The 22,422-nt window shown below is 40.0% G+C and overlaps 1 protein-coding gene across 1 annotated transcript in view; it reads left to right on the top strand.

Moving 5' to 3' along the window:
- The window catches only part of SMC5 (structural maintenance of chromosomes 5), a 3,018,525-nt gene that overhangs the window by 1,975,594 nt on the left and 1,020,509 nt on the right, over window positions 1-22,422 (top strand). Inside the window, exon 23 of the mRNA XM_044064368.1 lies at window positions 13,222-13,317. Coding sequence (XP_043920303.1) covers window positions 13,222-13,317 — 96 coding nt within the window. The remainder of the gene's footprint in view (window positions 1-13,221; window positions 13,318-22,422) is intronic.

Here is a 22,422-nt window from a genome sequence, read left to right on the forward strand (position 1 = left end):
CTTATCTTGGTGGATGGAGTCCAAGGAAATTCTTTTGTGCCAGCCATTTGTTTCCTCTCATCCCCAGGCCATAGTGACCACAGATGCCTCCCAGATTGGGTGGGGACATTTTCAGTGAAGGACTGCCTAAGGCACTTGGTCCCCAGTAGAGGCCACGCTGGTTGTCAGTGTTCTGGAACTGAAGGCAGTGCTGTTAGTGTTGCAAGCCTTTCAATCCGCTCTCCCTCTAGGAACGATTGCAGTAGATTCAGACAACATGTCACTAGTCTAGTACATCAACAAGCAAGGCAGAACAAAGTCCTACCACTTTTGTCGAGAAGCCCTCAGAGTGTGGCAGTGGGTGATCTCTTCAAACCGCTTTCTGGTAGCAATGCACATCCCGGGGAGCTCAAATATGATGTCAGACAAACTGAGCAGATGCACCCTCCTGCCTCACAAGTGCTGTGTCAATCCCATAGTGGTGAAGGAGTTTTTATTTGTTGCTGGGGCCTTTTTGCATCCCCCCAGAACAAGTGCAGCAGCTATTTTGCCCTAATCCCCCCTCAGAGGGAGTTTCCAAGAGATGCTGTCTTTCTTAATTGGCCCTCTGGGCTGCTCTATGCCTTTCCCCCCATTCCTTTAATTCTCCCTTTCTTGAAGAAAACCATAAGGTTGAAGAGTAAAGTGATTCTTGTTGCCCCTTTTTGGCCTTGGTAAATTTAGTCCTCCTTTCTTTGGCTTTATCTACGTCAACATCCATGGACTCTGGGCCTGGATCCAGATCTCCTGTCCCATCCCCAGTGACTAGGTCATCCCAACCTGAAAAAAACTCAAGCTTACAGCTTGGTTGCTCCAGTTCCATTGATTGCCAGGTGAAATAATTTGTCTTCCCCAGTTCTAAACATTTTGCTATCTTCCCATAAACTTCCCATAATGAGACTGTACCGCAGCAAATGGAAAAGATTTTCCATATGGACACGATATAATCAACTTGAACCTTTTCTCAGCACCAGTTGAAGTGGTTTTACAGTTTTTGTCTACACTCTTCGAACAAAGAGCTGCATCTTCTACCATCAAAGTTCAACTTGCTGCTATTTCTAGTTTGCATAATGGTTTTGAAGGTCAATACTTAATTTCACATAGGCTCTGCAAGGCCTTTCTGAAGGGAACAATAAGGTTAAAGGTTAAAGCTTCCTTATAGGAAACCCCTCATTCCCTGGGACCTTACAACGGTTTTGCAGTCCTTGGATTCCTCCCCCTTTGAGACGACGGCTGTCTGTGATTTGAAATTCCTTTCATGGAAGACCATTCTTTTAATAGCTATTGCATCCGCTAGGAGAATTTTAGAGATTCATGTGTTATCTTCAAAACCTCCATATTTGATTTGTCATAAAGCCGGTATTGCTGAGAACCAGTCCATCCTTTCTACCAAAGATCATATTTCAGGCTAACATTAATCAATCCATTGAACTGCCAGTATTCTTCCCTAATTTTTCCAACAAGGGAGAATACTGCTTAAATTTATTGGATGTTCATAGACAATTGCGTTTTTATCTTGACTGAACTAAAGATTTCAGAACGTCGGGCCAGTTATTTGTTTCCTTTTCAGGTCCTTCCATGGGTAAGTCAGTTTCTAAGGTTATGTACTCTAAATTGTTAAGAGAATGCATTACCTTTGTCTATAACAGGAAAAACCTCAAATTGGAGCCCCAATTAGAGCACACTCCACAAGAGCTATAGCTACGTCTGCTGTTCTTCACTCCAAGGCTTCCATAGACGATACATGTGCAGCAGTAATGCAGGCTTCCCCACATCCCTTTATTTCTAATTGCAAAGTGGATCTGGTCTCCAGGGGAAGTGTGTCATTTGTTTCTATGGTGCTCAGGAATATTCTTCCATAAGGCCATCCCAAAATACAAGGTAGCTGGGGACTGTGTCCCATAAGTCCAAGGATAAATGAAGATTGACAACATTAGATAAAAAAGTTTATTTATTTAGTTAATCATTTGTTTACTGGGAAAGTCTGATTTGGAATGAGCCGATTTTCAGTGAAGGCCTGGGGAGAAACATTCCAGATATGTACTCACTGTAACGTTCCATTTGTGTTGTATGTCTTCATTTATCATTTACAGCCCACCCTCTTTCAGACTCCTTGAGGAACAGACCTTAGTCCTGGCTGTTTTTTCCCTCATGTATGGCCTTGGAAATAGCCTATTCAATGGTTATAGCATTACCCTTTACAGGTCTTTCATTATAGCTGCAAACTCAGTTTGAGGTAATATAGACAGAGGCATTCTGGGTAGGAACTTGGCTCAGGAGTGTTTGGTTTACACAAGTTGTGTAACGGCCTTGCTAGTTTCAAGACTTGGAACAGAGTCCCATAGGTCAAGGATAAATGAAGATCAACAACACAGATGGAACATTATGGTGAAAACATAACATATTTTTAAGACTAGATAGAACTTGTATGACAATGATTTAGTACTTAGAGAAAGTGTAGCTAGTTTGTAGAGAAATTAAAGCTAAGTTAGTGTAATACAAACAAGAATTGCAAAAAGGAGTGAGTAAAAACAGGGGTATGACATATTTGGAAAGATAGGTTAGATGAATTGATTGAAGAAAGGAAGTGAGTGAAGAAGGGGAAAAAGTAAGGAGGTGTTAAGTATAAACTGGTTCTTGTTCATGTTTAGGGATGTAGTTTATCTTAGGCTTGAGCAAGAACAGAGCCAGAATTTGGCTGTGAAGACTTTCAGAATAGTTTTAAAGGATTGGAGGGGGAAGGCATTGACCTGATGAATATATGTAAGGTGCTCCAGGCCTTAGGAACATGGCATGAGTACAGACCATGGCAAGCAGATTTGATAGGTTTGTGGCCAGAGAAGAGTTTTTGGTCACTGGATCATAATGCCCAATTGGGAACAGTTGTGTAGAATAGTGTTTAGGGCTAGACAAGCAGGTGGATGCTGGATAATTTTATAGGTGGTAAGAAGTCAAGTAAATGTAAGTAGATGGGGAAATTCTAGCCAATTTAGGTGTTTTAGTGTTCTGCAGTGATGGGTTCTGAAAGGAATTTTAAAATAAGACAATATGAAAAAAGCTAAAAATTATGGACCAATTCAGCTTAATGCCGATTCTGTCAAGAGTGTTTTGAGAGGTGCTTACTGGAACTGATGGATAATGAAAGAAATTCTGGATTTGGCCTTACTGGATTTAAACAATATGGCTTCATTAAGAGAAGGTAATCCCTTACTAATCTGGGTAAGTTTTTTGACCTATCACTAAGGATAAAGGAATGACAGCAATAGTCCTATTTTTGGATATAGACAAAGCGTTCAGCTGCTTCCATAACCATTTGTAAAAGCCTTGGTAAAGGGCAGATTTAAATCCTATATTACAAGATGGAGAATGACATGGTTAACTATAGGAGGCAGGCTATATCTGTTCGAGACAAGCTTTCAGACTACTTGCTGGTGAATATGGGGTGCCACAGGGTTTGGTACATAACCCTTTCTTATTTAAATTAATATTTTTATAATTTCCAAGGAATGAGCTCGCTAAATAAATATACTGACAACTAGATAATTGGATTTACTGTCTTAGGCAGCAAGGATTTTTGACATAATCGCTTTTGACAGAAATTTTGAATTAAGTAGAATAGTCAGACCTAGGTAATGTATTTTGAAAACTTTGTATTTATCTGTTTTCATGTAGTCTGATATGAGTGAAGCATGTGAATATAGAGATCTTGAGATAATATTTCATCAGGTTTAGCCTACAACAAGCATGGCAATGATGTATGCAGAGCATTGAGACAGTTAGTAATTGTGTTAGAGTAATACACAGAGATGACAAAATGTATGATCGATGTTCTATATATATATATATATATATATATATATATATATATATATATATATATATACTTTAACCCAGCTAAAAGGTGTTGAGACAATCCAAAGGAAATTTACTGAAATTATTTTTTGCATCAGAATTAGATTGTATGACGAGATGTGAAAAGCACTACCTGACAAATATAGATACTGCAGAGGATATTTTTTATTAGCATATAGGGCATTCAGAAAAAATATACGGAATTACAGAGAGAGTATTAGGCATTTATATATGACATCTGTAAGTCACAGCCATAACAACTTTTTGTGTTAATTTGAATATGACTAAATTAACTCATCCACACCTATGTAGTGTGGAATGCCACACTTATGTAGTGTGGAATGCCACACTTCTAGCAGCCTAAAGACATCTTGCATTCCAGAACATTTTCTGAAAAATTAAATGTAAAAGCATAAGCTACTCAAATGTAAATATTTTCTGAGCAGCCAAAGCTATTAAAACTGTGCAGATAATGTTATCAGCAAGAAATAGTCTTTACAGTGATAATTGTGCTTTTATAATCTTTTCCATAAATACTGTAATATATTAGAATGCATATAAACTCCAAATAGTTTTTTCTAAGCTTTCACAAACACATTTTCTTGTCTTAAACTGTACAGCCTAGACATAGCTTATGTTAGCTAACAAAAATATTCTAATGATATTTCACACGACAGCAAGAAATTCCTCTATATGGGCAGGTATTTTGATATTTACAGAAATATGAAAACTTATGTTTAATTGTATAGTTAGCAATAGAAATAATACTAGATATATCTCAAGATCTGCAAATTATAGTGCAAAGTTTAGACCATTGTCTTCACCAACATCTAAGGTTTCACCTAATGTCATTCAATAGTTTTTAAGTCACTTGATTTTGAAGTGTGAAGTAGATATGGAAATATTGCTTATGTTCATATTTGGTAACAAATGACTAGCAATATTTCCAATATAGTGTGATACAAACCAGTATTTTCAGTGAATTGTCCTGTCCCACAGAGGTGTTTCACACCAAACATCTCAATAAAATCTCTCAGTTATGAAAATGTGGACATAAATATGAAAGTGTGAATAATAAGTGGCAAACAAAGATTAATGTGTCCACTATAGGATATCCTAAACTAACCATCTTGGTGTCATTTTATTAATAACTCCTTGCCCTTTCTAATACTGCCTGTTATTAGCTGGTAAGTCACTTAAGGAAACTAGGCCCAAAAATTGTTCTTGATGCCAAAAGGCAGTACATATGGGTATGAACTAGAAATGTACAGAAAAGGTGATTTAGGCTTGTGTGGGTTAAGGAGATGTTCTTCATGTTTCACTGTTGCAGTCATTACATTTGGGTAATCTGCTGACAGGTTGCCCTCAGTCGGCCTGATTAACAAAGTCTTGGGTCCTGCATCGGTTGCTGTCCCTTCTTCCATGACGTCAGGTAGTCAGGGGTATAAAACATGCAGCCGACACCATTACATCAGTCTTTCTTTCCGTGCGGTGCCTGAAGCAGAAGCAGTTCGCAAGTGCCGGTCGGCCGACTCCTGAAATTTTCATTTTTGAGTTTCAGAACTAATGTCTTCAGCTAAAAGCCAAGTACCCCATTGGGGAAACATTTTCTTGCTCCTTAACGATGTCAGTAAAAGTTAAAAATTGTATTACTTGTGGGAAGCAAATACCTCATAAGGATTTTCATTTGTACTGTATTCCTTGCTTAGGCCCTGACCACGACATACCTTGCTGTCGGTTTTGTGCTTTATTTAATCAGCGCACTATCCGTTGTCGGTACATTTTTGCTTCTAAATATTTCGGTTCTCGGTTTAATTATCCAGAAATTATGTCGGTTAGCCATCATCACACCCTAGTGACACCTCCGGGAGCTTCTGTAGTTGCATCCTGTTAATGCCTCCAGGTGTCTGATACAGCCTGTTCATATTTGCATTAATGATTCCAAAGCCATGCTACGTACAAGCTTATATAATGGGCAGCACAGCTCCACTGATAATGTGACATCTGTCTAGTGCTGCTAAAGAGAGATTAATTGTTCCTATACTATTTTATATTGTCATGATTTCATATTTTTCTAAATATTTCAACAACCAAGTTACACAGGCAGAACTACATAGTCTTATATGCAGGCTTACAGATAAACAAAATACTGGTCACAGTATGTAGAGCATGAGTGGCTACTGAGACATTGTAGATTCTTTAGAAAAATAAATATTTCATGTGTTTAATATGACTACCAAAATCTAGTTTAAGATCTAGAATTTAATGAACACTACCATTAGATCTAGAATGTAATGAACGCTGAACGGTTTGCAAGATGTTCATCATATTGATCACTGTTGCAGTAGCCTTAGCTAAATGGATTATATCCTGCCAAGGATATAACAGCTGACCAGCTTCCAAAGCTTCAGGTCACCTTCCATGCGCCCAAACTCATCAAGCAGCTCTAGCTGAGCAAATTAAAAGATAAGTTCAGGTGCAAAGCCCTTTACAGCTTTAATGCCACCAAAGAGCATGCTCCTCTAAGGCTTTTGAAGATTGACAGTCGGCTTGTGCTTTCCCTAGCTGGGCCGATAAGTTCCCTTTGGAGGGGGGAAGTTTCAATATTTATTTATTTTTTTACTGATTTATTATTTTCCTCATCAGGAAAGTTATTTTAAAGCTAGAAGTGTTGTGTTTTAATGGGTTGTTTCAAGACTCTATTGTACTTTTAAACATGGCACTTGTTTTTGTCAATTAAAGAGTAGTATTATATAACTGATGAAATATTTTCTGTGTTATGGGGCTGCCCGTAGTGTTTGAAACGGCTCCTTACTGTGTTTTTACTGTAACAAACGAACAAAAAAAAATGTTAATTTTTGTGGACTGGTAGTTTTACTGGTATTGTTGCTTGCTTTCCCCAGGATAGTGGAACCACTTTTGGTTTGACCGTGGAACAGATTATCACTCCCACAGTTGGTCCTTCCAGCTACAAAAAGAAAAGGTTAAGGAAATAGCCTTTGCCACCATAGCAGGCTAGTAGCTTGGCTCAGCCACAGGTGGATGACTCTATTGTGGCCATTTGTCGTGCCTCTGACAACTCGTCTTTTCCTTCTGATACATCTGGTGTAGCACCTACAGCCACTATGGAATGGGAGTTAGCCATGTCCTCTACAGCTTTTGGGGGACCCAAAGTGGGTAAGGGAGAGCCACTCTTGTCAGTCCTAGGAGAAAGAATGGAGAAGGTTTCCCAGTTGTGTCAGAATGCTGTTCCCACCCTTGAGGAAGCAGTGGTTGCCATTAGTAACACTGTTGGCCCCATTTTTCCTTTCAAAAAGAAACCGAAAACCAGGCATGTCTGTATTCCTCCTCAAATTTCTTTGGATAGGAGTTTACTGGGACTAGCTGAGAGTTTGATTTAGGTTACTGATCCTTCTTGTAGAGTAGTTTCCTGTAAAAGAGAGAGAGAGATGCTTCCTTTCCTGAAGAGATTCAAGATTCTGAATCTGAACAGGAAAATGCCTGGACAGATTCAAGGTTTTGTCTTCAGATTTTTGATTCAGACTCAGAGGAACAGCTCTGTTTCTGATTCTCCCTGTGGGGGTTTCTCTTTCTGAGAGACTGTTGCTAGAATGTTCCAGTGTTTTCAGTAGGGGAACAGTGAGTTTTCTCAGTCCCTCAAAAATATTAAGAGTTGTTAAAGAAGGATTTTTCAGAATCTGTCCATTCCTCCATCCTACTTTAGGGGATGTGTATCTTACTGCCTACATTTTTGCAGATAGTCAGCCGGCTGTCCCTAAAAAGGCAGATATGGTGCATAAAATTCTTCAGTGTTTTAAATTTTTATACACCATTCCCAAACCTTACCCAGCAACTATATCCTTAGTTGATTCTGCTGCTGCTAACCACTTGGTTAATTCCAATCCTACCCTTTCTAATAAGGATGGGAAAATTATTGATAGGTATGTGGGGGAAAATGTATACTTCCACAACGTTGAATTTCAGAATTTTAAAATGGCAGGCTCGTATGTTAAAGTTTTTATTCTGACATTGAGAGAGTAGAATGTTTTATCTACAATTAAATAACTTGCATAGGTCACTAAACATTGTTTGCAGTGTGTGTATGACTGTTCATTTTACTTCCAGGACTTTGGCCACTGGTACTGTTTTAAGGATATTTGCATAGCTGCATTCCCAGAACCTGCCAGGTGATAAAAATAAGGTTTTAAATTCTCCTTTGGACAGAGATTTAGTGTTTAGCCCCTCTGCTGCACAGGTGATCAAAGTGCGTGATGAAAGAGGCAAGCTGATGCAGGAAATCTTTAAGATTTTTCAGCCCACCTTTTACAAATTGTCCAAGGTATTTTCTTTCTTCTTATCCAATTTCAGCAAAAAACAATAAACCATCTGAATAGATTTCAGGTAAACAGATGTTTAAGAAGTAGCAAGAAGGAAAAACTTGTCAGGGGGTAAGTAGAGACAGTAGAAGCGGCAGTAAGAGCAAAGGAGATGGAAGACAGTAGGACATTTACATTGATAATTTGATTTGTTGAGGTATATAGGGGTAATATAGGTGCGTGAAGGCTAGGGTAGTCTAGGCTGGGGGGAGGTGCAAGAGCAGAGCCAAGTATTGTTTTAGCAATGTTTTTGAACCTGGTTAGGTTGGTTTATTGTCTGATGCTGGTAGGGATAGAATTCCAGTTTCTGGGGACATAATATAGAGCCATTGTAAAGGCAACTAGCCCAAGGTATGCTGCATAAATCTGGAAGATTCAGAATTTTTGCTTGGAAATGCCTCTACAGGTATTTCTACACACCAGTCATAACTAATAAAACATTTCCACAAGCATATGAATAGTACTGAAAATGTAAATAGGAAAAAAGTTACCTGGGGAAAACATTTTTTGAAACTGTAAAGAATTGCACCATTATAAAATGGGGCTGGCAGAGATGGTAGTTGACAGGATATGAGATAGAATTATTATTTTACTAAAGAATTGTTTGTATTAAACTAGTCTAAAATAAAAAAAAAAAAAAAAAATAGAAATGTGACGTCCCAGCCTGACACTGTTGATGATTATAACAAAGAAAGTTAGTAAATTATGAAAGTGAAAGGAACAACCCAGTGTAGCAGAAGTTAAGAAAATGATGCCAACAGTAAGAGAAGTACAACTGAAGAAAATTGCACAAGGCACAATTAAACTCATGATCAAAACGTGATAGTTTTGGGAAAGGTATGAACAGGAATAAATATTAACAAGTACAATCTTTAGGAGAGAGACTAAAAGCGCATCAGTGTATTTCTCTAGCTAGGAACTAGCCATGGTTTTGTAAGAAATTTTTGAAAGTTTGATGTTGTCATGCTGTCTGTTTTGATGTAAATAGTTTTGGTTTTTTATAAAGGTTTTACCAAGATAAAAGCAAGACTTAAAAGAGACAGCTTTAGAAAAAAATGACGAAGAGCATGGAGTTTAAGTCCCTACTACACTTAGTGGACTTCTCAAAAACAAGATGGAATTATAGGGTCTATATCATGAATTCGACATCTGAAAATGTCTACTCACATTTGTTCGACACGGAAATGTTGAACTCCAACTTTACCGAACGGCCAAATCACCAATTTCTTTCTGAGGGAAAGAAATCATCTGGCCGCTTTGTTACACCTGCCCTTTCCCCGACTGTAATGCGGTCTCGGAGTTAAAATATTTAGTTAGGGGGGGTATGGAGGGCAAAGCACCCCACTTAAATATGTTTGTTTTTGTATGGCGTTGGTTTTTGACCAACCAATTTCTTTTCGTCGGAAAGAAATCTGTGATTTGGCCATTCGAGTATGTTGGAGTTCGACATTTTCGTGTCGAACAAATGTGAGTCGACATTTTCAAATGTTGATTTCATGATATAGACCCGGAATTATATGCAAGATACTAACATCTGAAGAGAGATGTGAGAGAAAGTAGTGTGTGTGGAAAACTATTTACTAAGTAAGAGAACTGTGTATAAATGGTAAATTAAAATGATTAAATGATAGCAAATTGACCAGTTGTGCTACGGACATAAGAGCTTTCTCTGTACAGCTAAACTGGAGATAATTTAAGAAGTTTTATGAATATTAAACATTGTGAGCACTGGTATGTTAAAAAACAAAAGAACCTTCCTAGAATGGTAAATGTAAAGTATAAGAAATGTTTGTAATAACGCTAAGCATAATGAGAATCAGAGTGCTATGCATGCGGACTGGGACTGATTGCATAGATCATGGATGTTACTAAAATAAAACCTTTATAAATGCATGGATACCTGTGTATTACAGTATGCTGAAAAAATTAGGTGTCTGATCTAGAATATCTTTTAATACAGATAGGTATAGCTGACAGACAGGCTTGTAATGTAGAATTCAGTGCATCATTTCCAATGCCAGCTGTTTAACTTTAGGCAAATGATTACATGTAACACTTCAAAGTATTGTGTGTAAGAGCAGAGACCATAGTTGTGGTAAATTGTCACTGCTGGTTGTTTACTTCGTGAGTATGCAGTTGTTTTTTGTAGGTGCTCTAGTGATTTTAACCTGAACTGTTTATCTGTTTTGCACTTAATAATGTTATTGGGCGTTAGTTCCACAGTTTGGGGTCTCAGAAGAAATGTGCATGGTCAGTGGATAAGATACAATTGTGTGTGGTACTTTTGCATTGCTCAAATTAGAGTACAGTCGGTACTGAATATGTTTTAGTGACAATTTTGATGTGAATTTGAGTGGATTTTTCAGGACTCTGTGCCAGTAGAAGGTCTGTACTGGAAGCCAATTTGCACATTTAAGGGTGATTCACTAATGTTGTTTCCATGAGGAGAAAATAATGAAATGGCATATCTGTTCAATAGTAATTGGGATTTTTCTTTGAAAAAAATTGTGAGAAGGTGGAGACTATATTTAATTGTGGTTGTAAAATAATTTACCTTTCCTATCTTCTAACTTCAGGGGGTGAAGAAGTGAGATTTTGAAATATTCATGTAGAGGTGAGATAATTTGTGCTATTAGGCTACCGATATGAATGCATATAAATCCATCCATCATCAACCCCTTTTTTCCATTTTGCACATGGGATCGGGGTGTCGCTTCAACAGTGACAATCATCTCCAGCCAAGGTTTATACTGCTGGGTGGCTAGCCCTGCTGTGGTAGTTCATCCGTACCACTCACTCATGCATGCACATGCATCTACGGCAAATTTAAAGTGCCAAGTCCACCTACTGCATGTCTTTGAAATGTAGGAGGAAACCGGAGCACTCGGAGGAAGCCCACGCAATGGCAGGGAGGACATGCAGACTCTACACAGAAGGCACCCCAGACGAGAATTGAACTAAAGAACCTCTTGCTGTGAGGTGACAACGCTAACCGCTGCACCACCGCGGCCGCCCAATGAATAAATATAAATATGGAATGTAAATAATGGGGGGATCTAGAGTTAGGCCCAGACATTTAAAAGAGGCTGTTTGTTCAGTGAATTGCTTATTGTTTATTCAGAAAGGACCAAAAGCAAAATTGGAGAAAATAAATTTGATTGTATTAAGTCCATGTTGACCAAGGCAGCCATGTTTTTTTCTCCTTACACAGCTTGTCTCTTATCCATCTCTTCTAGTCCCTCTGAACAGAACATTGCTGTCTCAACTTCCACAAAAGCAAAGAAGCTGTTCTGCTCATCTCGTGGGTAGTACTTGATTGGGAGCACTAGGTGTTACACCCATTGGAGTCCGAGCTTACCAAGCCCACAATGTCTGAATGCATTCATAAGCTGAAAGGAACTTTGTGTGCATAGGCATGCTTCTCCTTGGGAGGCAACAGTAGCCGAACTTGGAAGAGCTTCCGGGTGGATGCTGCCAGAGGAAGAGGGGAGGTGCCAGCTTGCAGGGCCAAACAAGCTTATCCCTCTTAGCATCTTCACAACAGTTGCCGGAGATTAGAGAACCGATTAGAGTTCTGAGGCAAGTATGAATGGGCTACAGGGCTGGCTTAGCAAGGGCCATCTGGATGCAGGTAAAGGAGCCATCTGGTAAGATACTGTAGGGATCCAAACAGAAAAAAAAAGTTGCATCTGATTTATCCGTAAACCTGTCCATTAATCACCCTGTGTTTTTGCAGGGACAAAAGCTAGAAGAGAGAGAGAGCTTTTCATGCTCTGGAATTGCATCTTCAGGTTCTGTGTAAAGCAGGTGCGTGGATACAGGAAGACTAAGTGACTATTCATGTTTTCTGTTTTAGGGAGTAAAGGGTGGCAGTAGCTGAGCAAATCATCCTTATGCAGATTGCCAGCTGCGTTATCTTTTGTCAGCAAGCAGTGAGCTTCCACTCTGGAATTTTTGATGTTTAAAACCACTCCATCAGAGGCATGGTTAATTCTACCTCATAATGTGTGCGCCTCCATTCCACATATCTGTGCTGTCCATTGTCACATTTATTCAGAGCTATTAATTTGATTGTGATTCTTGGAGTCACACCGCTGTTGGTTCAGAGCCGGATCTTCTGAGCATTTATTGTTGTCACCTTCTGGTTTTGGCTTCTTGTGGATGGTATATTGCTTGAGACTTTTCACAGTCATAGACCAATCAAGGAAAAGGGGGTCCTTGATATCAGTTGCAGCACACAACATTTTTCCTTTGTTAGTTGATCTATGAGTGGAGACATACTCAGTGGGTTCTAGTTCCCCTCCCACTGTCCTGGATGATTACTTCATCCAGCAACTGCAGTTGGAGTTCCCTTTGTTGTATTAGTATGTGTATGAAAATCCTCATACAAAGCATGCATATTTGTTTTTATTTTGATTTGTAGAAATGTGCAGAGTTAGAAGCTGAAGGTGTACTTGTGGGCTTCTAGGCTAGTCATGTTGTCCTAGTGTGGTACATGACATCTCTGTATGTATCAGCACTGAGCATCTACAGTCCCCAACATGGGAACTTCGAAGAAAAATTGCAGAACTGAGAGAAGAAAAACATCCCACTCATCGATCTACTATAGTGAGCCCCCTTACCAAGTCAACTGGTATGGTAAAAATGTATCTGTTATTTCAGGCTGGTAGAACTGAAAAAAAGTTAGAAATGTAAACTTCATTGTAGCCTCAAGTAAAATCCTAACTCTCCTGTTTTGAAAGATGAATTTTAATTCCAGTTTTGTAAAACGGCAATTTCACTGCTTTCAGATGTCATTCTTTCACTTAAAGAAAAAAATTTGAAAAACAAACTTTCAGTTATTTAGTGTGTGTGTGGTATTTACCCGTTTTGTGAAGGAGTTGCATGTTATTTTATTTATTTTTTTTGCTGTCTCTGCTTTTATAACAATGTCTTAAGTAGTGATTGCTTTCTTTTTTCCCCACCTTTTATGTAGGCTTTTGGAGCCATTCCTGACACACTGGATGAAATTGATGCTTTACTTAATGAGGAGCGGTCACGAGCTTCCTGCATCACAGGTTTAAATGCCTCGGTATGTTTTATTTTTTTCATCCATCACCAGCATTTACTTCCATACTCTAAAACATTTAGACAGTCATAAACTAAACAGAAGGAACATTGTTCAGTATAAATACTGAATAATGGTGCTCAGCTGCTCAGTTTTAAGTAAATGCAGATAATTGAATGTTCTAGTTACAGTATGAATTCATTTGTTACATAAACTTAGATATGTTGCTTTTTTTTTGTTGTTGTTCCTTTCTAAGTAGGTGAAGTTCTGTGATTTGTTTTACTTTGGGAGCTCAGCTGGCAATCACTTGTACTTCAGTCCTCAAATGGAATTAGATAATGTGTACGCACAGGTATATGAACTTGCAGTATTGTGAGAATTGGAATTAAAAGAACTTAGAGAGGCTGAATCATGGTAGAAGTGAAAGGGAGGAGTCTTCAGTATAAACATTGCATTTTAGAATGTTGACATGGGTGCATTTTGTGATTTCAAGTGTTAAATTATACTAACATTTACATTGTAGTTTTGTTAATGAAAAGAAAATAGACACCCAAAACATGATAGTCATTTGTAGAACAAACGTACCACAACCCACAAGAGGAGGAATCACTTGACCAAAAAAAATGTATAGGTTTGTAGATAAATATTAGACAGTCTGCACAACATTACAAGCCTAGTCAGTAACCCATGTTCAAAAGTTCGCCGTTTGAAATAGTTATTCAATTAAGTGTATTTTTTTTATTAATTGTGTAATAGAAATGGCTGTGGAGGGAAAGGTAGATATATATATAGGATGTGTGTGTGCTGCAAGTTTGTCTGATGAAGTTTGGGTATTTGCCCATTCGAAAGCGCTAACATTAAAAGGTTTTATTTCTCTTAAAAGGCTCGTGTCAAGCAGTTTGTCCGCCATCGCTTTTTGTTTTTGTTTTTAATGTGGACCTTTGTGTTTTTTTCTGTAGGTGTTCTCTGAATTAGTGTATACACTGCTGACTTGGAAAATAAGTGGCTATTAACTAGTATATTTATAGGTTCTTTAACGAGTTTATGGCCTCTTGTCATGTTCGAGTCTGTTGGTCTCTCCAGGAAAAAAAAAGTGTTTTGTTTGCCTATATCCCAGATAACCAGTGTTCAGTAATAACATTGAAAGTAGGGAGGACAGGATGGGAAGGATAGGCTTGAGCAGCCAGTGCCAAATTGCCCATCCTGAGAGGAGGGAGATAGCTAAGTCTGCGTCATCATTCACTCTTAGTGGAAGTAGGAGATCACAGGGCCGACTCCCACTCTAAATGTGAATGGCTAACTCCCTCATACTGACTCTCGCCTCCACATGAATGAGCCAGTAATGCTCCTGAAACATAAACAAAGAAACCCATCACACAGTTTGCTTTCCTGGGCAGAAAGGCTTGGCTCATCACACAGTTTGAGGTTGCTAGGTGTTTGCCTCTGGAATGAATGAGCTATGGGTAGAGTAGCCGTTGAGCAGGTCCTGTGAATGGAGTTATAAGTGCCTTATCTCTGCTTCTGTAAGTGTTTTGTGTGGCTAAAGAGGTTCCCTGAAAAAGTCAGTAATAGGTGACGGTTTCTCACCAGGACTGACTTTTTTTTACTCGATTTATTTTGTCTGGGAGAAGGCTTGTGATGTAGCCAGCGGTGAACACTAAAAACCTGACCAGAAAAGGCACTGCTTAAAAGAGAGAGAAATCTTAGAACTTTTGTAGAACATAGGAATCTGTGTGACATCCATCCTTTCTCCCATTTAAGAACATAAGAAAATATTTAAGAATCTCAGGAAAGCACAGACATAAGATGGTGAAATTAAGGAAGATGTTCCTAAATACTTTGTCAAAAGTGAATGGCAGTAGAGATCCCACTGGCCATGCGTAGGGCTAAGGTTTCTGCTCCCAGGGAAGTTTTGGTGCCAGTCCAGACAGTTGTCTTGCATGTGCTAGTCCCTTCACAGGCAGAGAGTGATGCAGCACTTCAACTGAGAGCCAATCCACAGAGATTTTACTATCAGCAGCACAGCTAGCTACCACTTCCCAGATGTCCATGGGTGGCCACTGGCTTTTTTGGAGAAATTCTTCACCTTCTCTCTCCCATCCATTTCTTATTCCTCACTTTCTTAATATTTTATTTCCCTTTCCTGCCACTATTCAGCCAGTTCTTGGTGATATTAGACCTTCTTCTCTGCCACTATCTGAAAGCTGGGTACCTGATCACTGGGTGGCAGCTGCAAAGTGTCCTGTATCTGGACTTGCTTAATTCACTTACACCATCTTCAGCAAAGATCCTGTAGCCGCTTGACAAACACTTACTCCAGTCTTTATTCAGCATTCTTTACTCATCACATCCAGATTGCCAATGAAAGGAGGATGACCTTCAGAAATATCTGACTGTGATTTGAAAAATAAGGGTTTGGCTTTTGTGAACCAGATCCCCACAGTTGTAAGTTACAGTACTGGTTGTGATGAGACCGTTTTAGTCCCTCTTAAGATGATGTCCCCTTTGGAGAGAATGATGATCTTTATAAGGAACATTATAAGTTAGGCATGAAGGAACATACTGATCTTTATTAAGTAATAGTGTTTTGATTTCTTAATGAATCTTTGGCGATACCACTTATGTGAAAATCATCCCACCAAACTTTATTTACTCCACAGCTAGGAAATGCAGTCAGCATGGTCCAGAGGCACAGAAAAGTTATTCAAGGAAGAGAGGGTGGCTATCATTAACACCCAGTGGAAAAACCATCAGTAGACATCAGCAATGTTATTGAATGCATTCTTATGAGTTATGTAAACAGGATCATGTGCCTAGTGCAGTACATCCCTGTGTATGTGTATGTGCGGCAGTCAACAAAGGTGTTAGAGCTGCTTGTAGAACATTGTCTTGCCAGAGCAGGGCACAATACAGGCTGCAGAGTTAGTAGGACAGTGTGGTATTCCAAAAGTGAATATAATATTCACAGGACTATGAGTGTTATGCATCACACAGTAGGGGAAGCACAGGACAAATGATCAAGGAGTTGGATGCCACAGAACACAAAGGGAAAAGACTTAGAACAGGCAGAGAAAGCTCAGAAAAATAATTTCCCTCATCACACCAATCCACCCACCCAGCATCTTCGACAATGCGTCCTGCAGGGAATCCATGAAGTCTGCTAACCCACTGCGCTCCCAGAAAATAAGTTATCCAAGTACCTTTTTCTTCCCCATCATACCTCCAGCATTTGCTGTCTACCCAAGGAAAAATTCTCTGGAGTCTACATAGTAAACATGGGAATTGTGGGAACAATACATACAGGGGAGTAATTATGTTTAAAAGAAGGCAGGACTTAAATGAGTTATGCAATGTCTGACTAAAAATGGTTGGGTAGATTATAAGTGATGTATAATGTTTGCAACTAAGTTTGCGTCAATATGGTTTGTGATGTAAAATGCTTGCAACTAGGATTGTGTCGGTGTGGTTCTTTTTCATTTATGTAAATGTATGATTGTCATAAGTGATGGTTTAATAAAGATGTGTCTTGCTTAAAAAAAAAGGGGCAGGAATTGAATAATGTATGTAATGTTGCTTAGGTTATGTGATGTATAGCAATAGGTGTGAAGTATAATGTTTAATGTTAATTTAATGTAATTTTGTTACTTTTATATAAATATAAATTTTCCTGCGTCACAAGTGATGATTTAATAAAGGTGTTAAAAAAAAAAAAAAAAAAAAGTCAGAAAAGGATGATGGGAGTGTGTGTGGCAGGTATTGGTCATCCCTTGACTACCATTCAACAAATGATTGACATGTCAGGCCTAGCACTGGAAGCCATTAAGTTGAGACTTAACTGTGGAACATGATGGTAAGGAGCTGTGAAGTGTGACGAGGAGGCTACTTGTTTTCAGCAGCAACAAATATCACTGCAACAGATGTGCAAGTGTAGAACACAATCCCTGCAAAATGAGAGAAGTTGCAGCTTTATATCGCAGGTTGGCTGTGCTATAAGGAGAAGCAGTGAAATGGAATGGAATACTGGTGTTATGTCAAGAAGGAATCCATGCACTTAAAAGTCAAGGCAGTCACATATATGACAGTACAGGACATGCATGAGCAACAACTGTGCATACTGCATGACCCATCCACCTACTAGACCATTGTAGTACACCAGTAGCCTAAACTTGGTTGAACATAAGAAAAGCAGTATTCACATCAGGACTGTCATCTACAAAGATTATATTGAAATAAACCTGTCTGCAGGCCGACTTCAAAGGAGTGTGTGTTTCTGGCACAGGGAAATGTCTTAAGCAGGCCATAAGGCATATGAGGGGAGAGTGTTGGGAAGTGGTAGGTGAAAGAACTGCATGCAAAACCTGAGGAGCTGCCCCTCCATATGGATACCCTCAAGATCCTGCTAGTACAATAGAAAACATTCTGGATGTGAAGGCTACCAAATATTGGATGGGGGGATAACGCCTTCCAGGCTATGTCTTTCATATACCTGTAGATGTCTTTCCATATCACTGTTGCAGTATTCTTCACTGAAAGGATCTCATACCAAGGGTAGCTTAACATCCGGCCAGTATGTCAAAGCCTTTAAATTTTATAGGTGCTGTACAGCACATGTATGCTTCCCGCATAGGGCATATAGGTGACGTATGGATGCAAGTACTCAAACCTACTTTGCCACCAGTCAGGGCACCATTATCAAATGTTGGTCTGAATGCTCATTTGTTGTGTTGGTTACGGAGTCATCAAGCTGTGTTCAGATAAGTGGCCCCATTAGGGTTTCTTTTTTTTTCCCCCCCCTTTCTTTCTAAATTTTGTTGTTACTTGTGTTTGTATCATCCAATAAGGGAAAATGTATTTATTTATTTTTAACATTTGTTTACCAGGATGGTCCGACTGGACAACAGTGTCCATTTTCAGAGGAGGTCTGAGGAGAAAGGCTCCAGTAAAGTACATTTTTACTAGCACATGTCTAGTACAACAAAGAAAAAGTTTACTATACAGTTTATATGTATCGACTTACAGTCTGGCAGAGATCAGTAAAACAATTTATATACATAGATTAATTAACAAAAAATATGTCCATGAGAGATGAGATTAACACATAAAGTACAAATACAGTACAGCATGTCTTAGATTTTCTTAAGCCTCTACAGTACATTTAGTATGTCATCTGATAGAATGCGAGGAAGACGAGCGGATGTAGGTAAAGAAGAAGATGGTTACCGGAGCTGTAGAGTGGACAGAAGTGTAGTTAGAGGAAAATATCAGTGTGGGAGGCAGATTACCCATAAAGACCATTATGACCAGTGTCTTTTTTGCCTAGGTGTTTCCAACAACCATATGCAGTGCTCTATCTGTCAAATGTTTGTCCCCAAGACCCTCCGTGGTCATTTGCCTTCCCTTTCATATCCCTAAGACCCTCCGTGGTTATTTGCTTTCCTTTTTCTATACCTTGAGGACCAACATCTTAAATTGTTGATGTTCTTCATGTTTCACTGTTGCAGTCATTACATTTGGGTAATCCTGCTGGCAGGTTGCCCTCAGTCGGCCTGAATTCCAAAGGCTTGGGTCCTACGTTGGATGCTGTCGCCCCTTCCCTGACGTCAGGCCGTCAGGGGTTTAAAAGATGCAGCCGATGCCATTTTCTTCAGTCTTTCTTGCTGTGTGGTGCCCGAAGCAGAAGCAGTTCGCAAGTGCCAGTCAGCCGACTCCTGAGATTTTCGTGTTTGAGTTTTAGATCCGAAGTCTTCATTAAAAGCTAAGTATGTCATTGGAGAAACTTTTTTCTTGCTCCAGACCGATATCAGAAAAAGTTAATGACTGTATTTCTTGTGGAAAGCAAAAACCTCATAAGGACTTTCATTCTTACTGTATTCCTTGCGTAGGCCCTGACCACGACGTTTCAAGTTGTCTGTTTTGTGCTAGATTTAACCAACGCACTATTAAGCGTTGGTACGATTTTGCACTAAGCTATTTTGGACACAGATTTAATTATACAATGTCGTCGGATAGCCATCCGACTACCGGAGTTCACAAAAAACGCAAAGAAAAAGACAGGCAACCGAGGTCCAAAACCGACGAGGAAGCTTCTCCTAAGCCAGTTGCCGGTTCTCAGTGAGGCTCTTTCGCTGCCCCTGACGCCTGCTATTTTAGAGTCGCAGGCCGCTACTGACTCCCATGTGGAGTCGGTCAGGCCGCCAGATACTCAAGGTATTGGAGCCTCGCTGACTATTCCCTCAGATGGGTCCGGAGCTGCTGAGCAGGCTTCGGCTTCTGAGGGTGTATTCAGACCTAAACAATTATACATTAAACCAACTTCAGCTTCAAAGGCAAAGACTAAAGCACCTTTAAAAGCAAAGAAACAAGTTCACCAGCCACATGGACAGACCTCCATGCCCAAAAAACAGATGCTCAAAATGGCCGAAGACTTAATTACTTTGATCAGGTGTTCCCAACCCCCTCCTGATAAGAGGCCTAGGCAAGAGACAGACTACGAATCTTCAGATCAGGTTTCCATTTCCTCTGATTCCTCTTCTGATCAGCAATATTCTCTTCCCCCCTATGGGGACTCTGATGCTGAAGAATCTATTCCTTCAGCTTCTCCTCCTGAGGACTCTTCCTTTGGGGAAACCTTGCATACCATGAGGGAACATTTCCACTGGGAGAGCCAAGATTTTTCAGAATCTAAGAGGCACAGGGATTTCCTACTACCTCAACACAGGCTTCTAGCTATTTCCCCCTGTTAGACATTGTAGATGATGTGTTTTCAGAGTCTAGTCTGACCCCTGACTCCTTACCTCCAGCACCTGTTAAGCCGGACAGAAACTACAGGGTTCCGGACTCTCTCAATTTCCTTTTCAAAAACCCTGCTGCAGACCCAGAAACTATTTCTCAGGGTCCCAAAGGGGTTAAGGCTTCCACTGCAAAAAACCCTACCCCCTCTGACAGAGATTCTAGGGCACTGGATAGATGAAGAAAAAAGATTTACACATCTGCTACCTTGGCTATAAGGGCCTTAAACTGTCAGTTTCACATGCTCAAATATCAGCAATATGTCATGACACTGCTTAAACAGAAAATGTTGGTAAATTCTGAATGTGCCGATAACAAAGAAATGCAGGATTTATTGCATGCAGCTGAACAAGTTGGAAAGCATACTTTGCAGTGTGGTTTTGATTCTCTGGAGGCCTCCTGCAGGGCTGCTGTTACGGGTTCTGTAATTAGGAGGCATGCTTGGTTAAAGGAACAAAATCTGCCTGATCATGTCAAAGCTAAATTATTAGATGCACCATTACAGCATGATACCTTGTTTGGTGTTAAGGCAGAAGAAGTGTTAAAGAAAATGGAGGACAAAGCTAAATATATGCAAACTGTTAACGTTTTTTTACAAGTACAGCCACCTAGGTTTAGCAGAAACTGGCCTACAAAGAATTGGTCCTTTCCAGTGTCAGACCTCAAAGGGGCAGATCCAGACGCCCTAGAGGCAGATCCCAGCCTCAAGGTTCGTACAGGTCTAAACAATGGGGTGCTTCTACCTCCAAAAGTGGAGAAGACCAATCACAACCATACAGGAAACAGTCCCAATGACCCCCCCCCCCTGCCTACACCAAGCACTTATCTACTGGCATCACCTTTAGGGGGACAAATAGCACTTTTTTCTCAAAACTGGCACATTATAACCCAGGACAAATGGGTTCTGGACATAGAGTCACAAGGCTACAAGTTTCACTTCCACACCCTGCCAAGGGCAGACAGTTGGCCAGACCTGCCAAAAAATCAATGGGCAGAGGCTCAAAAAAAAAAGTTTCATCCCTCATGGACATGGGGGGCTATTCAGCAGGTGCCACAGCAAGAGCAGGGACATGGATTTTACTCGACTGTTCTTGGTACCCAGAAAGGACAAAGCATGGAAACCAATACTGGACCTATCTGTTCTAAACACTTTCCTGGATATACCAAAATTCAAGATGTTGACCTTACAGCAGCTTCTGCCCATGCTGGGCAGAAAGGCTTGGCTCATCACTTTAGACCTAAAAGAGGCATACCTGCATGTCCCAGTCAGACAGTCATGCAGAAGATACCTCAGATTCAAGGCTGGTTCAAGGCATTACCAATTCTCTGCACTGCCCTTTGGCTTATCTACTGCGCCCAGGGTCTTCACAAAGTGCCTGGCACCAGTAATTGCTTTCTGCAGACAAAGAGGAATACAAATATATCCTTACTTGGATGACTGCCTCATTCAAGCAGAGAACAAGGACATTCTACTACAGCATCTGGCGTTTGTGAAAAGACTTTTAACATGCCTAGGGTACATAGTCAACGAAAAGAAATCAAAACTAGTACCCTCTCAAGAGATAATATTCCTGGGTGCAAGCTTAAATACAACTGCCCAGATGGCTTATCTCACGCCACACAAACAAAGGCAACTGACTACCTATTTCAAGGAAATGGCAACAAAGGCCCAGTTATCTGCAAGAAAAATTCTGCAGGCTTTGGGCTTTATGGCATCCTGGATCCTACTAATTCCGTATGCAAGACTGCATATGAGGAAACTTCAGTGGTACCTAAAAAGTGTCTGGACACAACATTGCCACAGCCTGGAAACAATGATTACTCTCATTCCCTGCCTGCAACAGGAGTTCCGATGGTGGGCAAAGGCTTGTCACCAAAACAAGGGACAGCCATTCTCACTACCCCCAACCAGGCAGAACCTAACAACAGAATCATCAGATTATGCCTGGGGGGGAGGGGGGCACGGCAGGAAGAGGCATTCAGGGCACCTGGTCCACAAATCAAATGCATCTACATATCAATCAAAAAGAGATGCTAGCTGTTCACAATGCCCTGACAGCCTTCAAGGACCTAATTCATCCGGGACAACTACTGATAAAGACATAAAATACCATGGTCATGTGGTACATAAACAAACAGGGGGGCACGCATTCTTACCCCCTTTGCAGACTAGCCATGGCTTTATGGGACACAGCATTGACTTACCAAGTTCATCTGCAGGTACAATTCTTGCCAGGAAAGGACAATACTCTGGCAGATGAACTAAGCAGAAACCCCATGGAACCTGGATCCAAAAGTCTTCAGCATGATAATAAAGAAATGGGGATGCCCAGACATAGA

This window comes from Protopterus annectens, chromosome 2.part2 (genome assembly GCF_019279795.1).
Source record: "Protopterus annectens isolate FY-2018-M chromosome 2.part2, PAN1.0, whole genome shotgun sequence".
NCBI classification, from domain to species: Eukaryota; Metazoa; Chordata; order Ceratodontiformes; family Protopteridae; genus Protopterus; species Protopterus annectens.